Here is a 7911-nt window from a genome sequence, read left to right as displayed (position 1 = left end):
CTAGGTGTCTGGTTAGACTGTAAACTCAACTTCCAGACTCACATAAAGAATCTCCAATCCAAAGTTAAATCTAGAATCGGCTTCCTATTTCGCAACAAAGCCTCCTTCACTCATGCTGCCTCCAACACTCTACTCAGCAAATTGGATGTAGTCTATCACAGTGCCATCCGTTTTGTCTCCAAAGCCCCATACACTACCCACCACTGTGACCTGTACGCTCTTGTTGGCTGGTCCTCACTACATGTTCGTCGTCAAACCCACTGGCTCCAGGCCATCTATAAATCACTGCTAGGCAAATCCCCGCCTTATCTTAGCTCATTGGTCACCATAGCAGCACCCACCCGTAGTCTGCGCTCCAGCAGGTATATCTCTCTGGTCATTCCCAAAGCCAACACCTCCTTTGGCCGCCATTCCTTCCAGTTCTCTGCTGCCAATGACTGGAACGAATTGCAAAAATCTCTGAAGCTGGAGACTCTTATCTCCTCAATAACTTTAAGCATCAGTTGTCAGAGCACCTTACCGATCACTGCACCTGTACACAGCCCATCTGAAATTAGCCCACCCAACTACCTCATCCCTATATTGTTATTTATTTTGCTCTTTTGCACCCCAGTATCTCTATTTGCACATAATCTCTTGCACATCTAGCATTCCAGTGTTAATACTATTGTAATTATTCTGCACTATAGCCTATTTATTGCCTTACCTCCATAACTTGCTACATTTGCACACACTGTATATATATTTTCTGTTGTATTTCTGACTTTATGTTTTTTTTTACCCCATATGTAACTCTGTGTTGTTTTTATTGCACTACTTTGCTTTATCTTGGCCAGGTCGCAGTTGTAAATGAGAACCTGTTCTCAACTGGCTTACCTGGTTAAATAAAGGTGAAATAAAATTTTAAAAAATAACACACCCTTGGTAAGTACAGCAGGAGTTAAATGCTTGCATTACCTTTGACTTTTCAGGTGTCCGACATTGACCTCTGCTTGGTTTTGGTCAGAGGCTGTATCAAGGAGACAGGTGGAGGCCCTCGACTGTCAACAAACAGAACTTCTCTTGCATGTCCCATGTCTTTCTCCTGTTGACTGGGTCAGAAACAACACCAATAAATGTATGTAGCATGTTTCCTGCAGTCAAATGACCAAATTGCCCTCTAGTGGCCTCATCGGTGGAATGTTATTAATATTTTTTTTATAATTTCACAATTCACAACAGTATTTCAAAAAGCCAGTGGAAAATCATGTGTTTCTCTGTCAAACGGTTTTGTAATATTTCAGTCTTCTGTGATGTGTAATATTGGGATGCAATCTCAAAATGTAATACAATTCAACTCTATATCTGACATGGTACAGGTGTCTTCTTTTTTTATAGCCCATAACCATGTGTGTGAGGTGTATACTTTTGTTTCAAAGTAGATTTGTTTAAGACTACCAAGAAACACTCTGCGTGACCCTGATTTAGCCCACTGCAGTAAAATTTCAATAATAAACTTTTATTGCGGGTCCAGGGAGAAGTAAACATGGGAATATTTGATCCAAAGCACACAATTGAATGGATTGGATACCAATGCATTTTGATATGACTGCAGTTCCCTTGCTTGATGAATCATTAACTTATTTCAGTCATAACACAGGGGAGTAAAACTCGTCCACTGTCAGTGATGGAGTACACCCATTTTCTCATGGGAACTGAATCAAAAATTCTATTTTATATACAGACTCGAAACAAGAACAACCTGTTTATCAGTATAAGTGACTGTGTATGACTGTGCGCCAACAGTTGTTGCCTTCTCACCAAGCTGCTTGCCTATTGTCCTGTAGCCCATCCCAGCCTTGTGCAGGTCTACAATTTTATCCCTGATGTCCTTACACAGCTCTCTGGTCTTGGCCATTGTGGAGAGGTTGGAGTCTGTTTGATTGAGTGTGTGGACAGGTGTCTTTTATACAGGTAACGAGTTCAAACAAGTGCAGTTAATACAGGTAATGAGTGGAGAACAGGAGGGCTTTTAAAGAAAAAACTAACAGGTCTGTGAGAGCCGGAATTCTTACTGGTTGGTAGGTGATCAAATACTTATGTCATGCAATAAAATGCAAATTAATTACTTAAAAATCATACAATGTGATTTTCTGATTTTTGTTTTAGATTCTGTCTCTCACAGTTGAAGTGTACCTATGATAAAAATTACAGACCTCTACATGCTTTGTAAGTAGGAAAACCTGCAAAATCGGCAGTGTATCAAATACTTGTTCTCCCCACTGTATATATATATATATATATATATATATATATATATATATATATATATATATATAAAAGACTGGTATATATACCAGTCTTGTCATTGTAACTATGACCTGGTAAAAGTGACATAATTCAATATAATGTTTGATGAATTAACCTGTAACATTTCAAAATGGATCTGAGATACCAGAGAGCCAGGTGGGGCATGGAGGACCCGCTGAGGGTGCAGACGTAGGGTTTGGAATTGAACTGGGAGATGACCACTTGTAGAGTGACCTGGGACGTGTCATACTGGAACGGCCTGAAAGTGACGGTCACCTCCACCTTCCCATTGGCTGGAATCACTCCTAGAATCACACACAAACAAAGGATTATACCGGTCTTGAATGTAACGCATTTGTTAAAGGAAAACAATACGTAGGCCTACCTAAACTCAACACTTCAATACCCTCAAACCATGGGAAACATAGAGAGATACTTTTTCAGACATCTCTACCCAGTCTGAGTACTAGGCTATTTGCGTAACCCCCGGAAATCCATCATCACGCATTGCCTGGAAAGCGTCACCATCCATGCCAGAGACAAAACAACACAGCTCCCCCTGTGCTAGATGCACTGAGTCCCTGACTGCTTTGTGTCAAGGTGGCAGTTGCAGACTATGAGCATCTTTCCACAGTAATTCAGACACAAGACATGATGGTGATGTTGAGGAATCACAGGTCAGGGCTAGGTAATCAGCTAATAATATTACGTGAGTTTATACAGGTGAGTCTGGGTCTCTGGGAGCCAGCAAAAAATGTTTTATGTGGTTCAAAGTTTTAACTAATCACCTCAAGGAACTAACACAAAAACATAGCTGGAACCTTATTGTGAACCAGAAATTATCCTACCATCAAATATAAAAAAATTAATTGATACATATCTGGCAAATAGACTCACAGGCTTAATACATTAATCAAATAATATATACCTACTGTAGATAGAATAATACAGGGGTTTTCCTCACTGTCTGTCTGAGTGAGCAGGTAGGATGTTGTTGCTATCTTGTTAAGGACTGTGTTATTACTACTTTATTCAGTGGCCTAATGTAAAGTGCTACCAAGTCTGCTGATTGGAGTTACCTGACAGGGGCTGGACCGAGAAGGCCTTGTGTGGCTGGATGATGTACACCTGGAACTCAAAGTCAATGGGACAGCTGCAGCTCAGAGGGATCACATGGCTGACACTGGAAGGTCAAAGACAGGTCAAAGGTCAAAGATAACAAGCATATACACCACCAGTCAAAGTTTGGACACACCTACTCATTCAAGGGTTTTTCTTTATTTTTTACATTGTAGAATAATAGTGAAGACATCAAAACTATGAAATAACACATATGGAAACATGTAGTAACCAAAGAGGTGTTAAACAAATCAAAATATATTTTATATTTGAGATTCTTCAAATAGCCATCGTTTGCCTTGATGACAGCTTTGCACACTCTTGGCATTCTTTCAACCAGCTTCATGAGGTAGTCACCTGGAATGCATTTCAATTAACAGGTGTGCCTTGTTAAAAGTTAATTTGTGGAATTTATTTCCCTTCTTAATGAGTTTGAGCCAATCAGTTGTGTTGTGACAAGGTAGGGGAGTATACAGAAGATAGCCCTATTTGATAAAAGACCAAGTCCATATTATGGCAAGAACAGCTCAAATAAGCAAAGAGAAACGACAGTCCATCATTACTTTAAGACATGAAGGTCAGTCAATACGGAACATTTCAAGAACGTTGAAACTGGTTCTCATGAGGACCACCACAGGAATAGAAGACCCAGAGTTACCTCTGCTGTAGAGGATAAGTTCATTAGAGTTACCAGCCTCAGAAATTGCAACCCAAATAAATGATTCACAGAGTTCAAGCAACAGACACATCTAAATGTCAACTGTTCAGAGGAGACTGTGTGAATCAGGCCTTCATGGTCGAATTGCTGCAAAGAAACCACTACTAAAGGACACCAATAATAATAAGAGACCTGCTTGGGCCAAGAAACACGAGCAATGGACATTAGACCGGTGGAAATCTGTCCTTTGATCTGGAGTCCAAATTGGAGATTTTTGGTTCAAACCGCCGTGTCTTTGTGATACGCGGTGTTGGTGAACGGATGATCTCCGCATGTGTAGTTCCCACCGTAGAAGCATGGAGGAGGAGGTGTTATGGTGCTTTGCTGGTGACACTGTCTGTGATTTATTTAGAATTCAAGGCACACTTAACCAGCATGGCTACCACAGCATTCTGCAGCGATACGCCATCCCATCTGGTTTGGGCTTAGTGGGACTATCATTTGTTTTTCAACAGGACAATGACCCAACCCACCTCCAGGCTGTGTAAGGGCTATTTTACCAAGAAGGAGAGTGATGGAGTGCTGCATCAGATGACCTGGCCTCCACAATCCCCCGACCTCAACCCAATTGAGATGGTTTGGGATGAGTCGGACGGCAGAGTGAAGGAAAAGCAGCCAACAAGTGCTCAGCATATGTGGGAACTCTTTCAAGACTGTTGGAAAAGCATTCCAGGTGAAGCTGGTTGAGAGAATGCCAAGAGTGTATAAAGCTGTCATCAAGGCAAAGGGTGGCTATTTTAAGAATCTTAAATATAAAATATATTTTGATTTGTTTATCACTTTTTTGGTTACTACATGATTCCATATGTGTTATTTCATAGTTTTGATGTCTTCACTATTATTCTACAATGTATTTTTTTTTTTACAAATACAGAAAAACCCTTGAATGAGTAGGTGTGTCCACACTTTTGACTGGTACTGTATATCACACAGCCCCAGAGAGAAAGGACAACAGCCTACATGTTCATTGAGACCTACAATAAAATGTAAAGCTAAATCAAATTCAGCCAGCCACTCAGTTCAAAAGACAATCATTTTTATCAAGAGATAAAAATGCCCTCCTATAAAAAATTGTGGAAAGTGGATTGTGTCACAATCTGTAAAATGTAAATAATTACTATATTGTATCTCTATGGCCTTACAAATGTTTATATTTGGATTTTAAAAAAAGTATTCTCTTTCCAAGTGTATTGTTTTGACTGAAGATTGTTGAACATGCAAGACAAATACTACTGACCCTAGCATATACGAAATATTTAAAAATATTGTATTTTTTGACTTTGTTTTGTTTTACCCCATATGTAACTCTGTGTTGTTGTTTTTATCGCACTGCTTTGCTTTATCTTGGCCAGGTCGCAGTTGTAAATGAGAACTTGTTCTCAACTGGTTTACCTGGTTAAATAAAGGTGAAATAAATAAATAAAAATATACCCCAGCATACGGCTTACTTAGAGAACTACAATTAGCTATCTACTGTGCAAATGGACTCTAATATATTGACTGCTCACCGCATCGTTAGTGTCAACAGAGATGATTAAAAACCAATGTTTATGATGCGTTACATGACCATAATAACACACTGAGTTTATTCCTCAAACAAGCCTTTGTTGCCACTCATCATGTTTATCTGGCAGGCTAATTCAGAAACTGGTGCACTTAGCAACTACTTAGCAGACTAGGCTGTAGCTGTAACCTATCCCTTACGGAAAGAACATGTGAATTTCACATGTGAAGTGTTCCAAAAACACATGTTTTCGTGTGATCATATGTGATCTTATGTGAAGTTAATGTGATAACTTGCGACAACATTTAAAGTAACATGTGATAAAATTAAACTACACGTGTGGAAACGTGATCATATGTGAAGTATTCCAAAACACATGATTTCACATGTGAAATTATGTGTTTTTTCTGTAAGGGATTTGAGTGGCCATGCAACTCATGTACAATCCTTTTATGAAGGTTCATTGGTGGGTTTAAAGACTATTCAAAGGGCAAAGATGCACAGTGAGACACGATTGTCCACTTCACCTCACCTTTGGCCCAGTGGGACAGCTGGTATGGTGATGTGTGTTGGGATGTGCAAGTCATCGATGATGGGGTAGGCATGGACTGGAACCTGTAAATTCTCTTCCCGCTGGAGAGAGATTGAGAGAGAATAACAATGCTCCCTGATGCATTCATTTCCTGGAGTTCTAAGCAGGAGGGAACCTCCTAGCAGTAAGTAGACTGGTTCCAGATCAGTTTGCCATGGAGTGACAATGACCTTAGAAGTTTGCAAGACAGCACAAACTGATCTGGGACCAGGCTTACCATGCAGCAACTATGGAGAGAAACGTTGACAACAAACAACATGTGATGCATAAACACAGCAAATCCCTCTTTTGATGGACAGTTGAATAGATTGGAAGTAGAAGTTGAAGAGATCACTGTCAGGCATGACGGCAAGCGAACTTGATTAGAAATGAACATAGCACTGGATTCCAACCTTGCAATGAACCCGAATACAGTCGTAGAAGTAGCGCCATTCTTTAGGACAGAAGTGTACTTTCACCGTGTAGGACAGTCCGGGGACAAGACGATGCTGCATAGAATATCAAAATGGAGGAATTAACCATCAACACTGACACGCATACGAATCAAAGATCATAGACGGAATGCATAACATGACATCAAATAGTAATAAACAAACACCTTTTTTAAATATTTCGTTTGGAAGTGCTTTGTTTGGGTGGGGATAATGTGAATGTTGATCACTTCAGATGATATGTTGATAAGTTTCTGAGGAAGATTAAAACAAAGATGAATTACATGACGCCTTGTATAAGAATGTACTGGTACATGAAGTGCATATATCGGCACAATCCATCTAAAGTCAGTGCTTTGTCTTTTGTTCTCTTGGAACAGTCAACACTCTTTGCTTCACTCACCAAGGTCCTCTGATAATCCTTCCCCAGTTTAAACCCACTGAAGTGAAGTGCTGAGGGTTCTGCATGGATTGCACTGTTGCTCTTGAGTTTGGTATAGGTTTCTGGAAAGTATAATATAAATGAGATGTCTTCACCATCTGCTTAGTCCCGTGTGGCTCAATTGGTAGAGCATGACGCTTGCAATGCCAGGGTTGTGGGTTTGATTCCCATGGGGGACCAGTACGGGGGAAAAGTATGAACATGTATGCACTCACTACTGTAAGTCGCTCTTGATAAGAGCATTTGCTAAATGAAGTAAATATTAAAACCCAAAACAAGTGGAAAATATTATCAAACGCCTGAGGAATCACACACTGCATAATGTAGGCTACGGTAACTCAGATAGCATCATGAGCATGCATATTATAGTTCTAGCCCTAGCGCTCTACTACAATAAACATATTATTCTTGACTGAATATAGCCTGTTAAATATATGACTGAGATGTATCAAATTGTTTAAGTGTAAGGGTCCTACGGGTCTCTAGTAGGTGATGAGGGACATTAGAGGGACTTATTTTTGTGTCCTCCACCAGTTGGCACAGGGGAAGAGGGGTCTTCTTCCTTTGACTGTCTGTGAATGTCTCTGATGCAGAGTGTGCCACTTCCATTACTTCTCCATTAAAAACAGGGCTGAAGAAGATAGCAAACAATATCACAATTCATATCACATCAGATATGTAACGTTAAACGCTTGCATTTCAAAGATGCAATGTTGTCCATATGATAATGAAAAGAACCAAATGACACAAAGCTAGCAAGCCAACTTTGTGCATGTGCAGCTACTGTGGTTCACACAGGAAAGTAAGCAAACTAGC

The 7911-nt window shown here is 40.0% G+C and overlaps 1 protein-coding gene across 1 annotated transcript; it reads right to left on the bottom strand.

Annotated features, from left to right (window-relative positions):
* Positions 1-986: 986 nt before the first annotated feature.
* LOC121563790 (cilia- and flagella-associated protein 221) lies at positions 987-7704 on the bottom strand. Its single transcript, XM_045218827.1, has 8 exons — positions 7572-7704; positions 7057-7157; positions 6821-6907; positions 6615-6710; positions 6163-6263; positions 3369-3472; positions 2435-2594; positions 987-1084 (listed from the first exon to the last, which is right to left on the bottom strand). Exons 1-8 carry the CDS (start codon positions 7702-7704, stop codon positions 1015-1017), a joined length of 852 nt encoding a protein of 283 aa, XP_045074762.1. The 3' UTR covers positions 987-1014.
* Positions 7705-7911: the final 207 nt, after the last annotated feature.

This window comes from Coregonus clupeaformis, unplaced genomic scaffold, assembly GCF_020615455.1.
Source record: "Coregonus clupeaformis isolate EN_2021a unplaced genomic scaffold, ASM2061545v1 scaf1832, whole genome shotgun sequence".
Lineage (NCBI taxonomy): Eukaryota > Metazoa > Chordata > Actinopteri > Salmoniformes > Salmonidae > Coregonus > Coregonus clupeaformis.
The sequence above is the reverse complement of the archived record's forward strand: the minus strand, read 5'-3'. Positions and strand labels throughout refer to the sequence as shown.

Excerpts from the sequence above, each read along its gene's own strand:
- LOC121563790 (XM_045218827.1), bottom strand. The coding sequence starts at position 7,704 with ATGGAAGTGGCACACTCTGCATCAGAGACATTCACAGACAGTCAAAGG. Across the intron at positions 3,473-6,162 it reads GCTGTCCCACTGGGCCAAAG|TGTCAGCCATGTGATCCCTC; the intron begins GTGAGGTGAAGT and ends TTGACCTTCCAG. Across the intron at positions 1,085-2,434 it reads ATGCCCCACCTGGCTCTCTG|GAGAAAGACATGGGACATGC; the intron begins GTATCTCAGATC and ends CCCAGTCAACAG.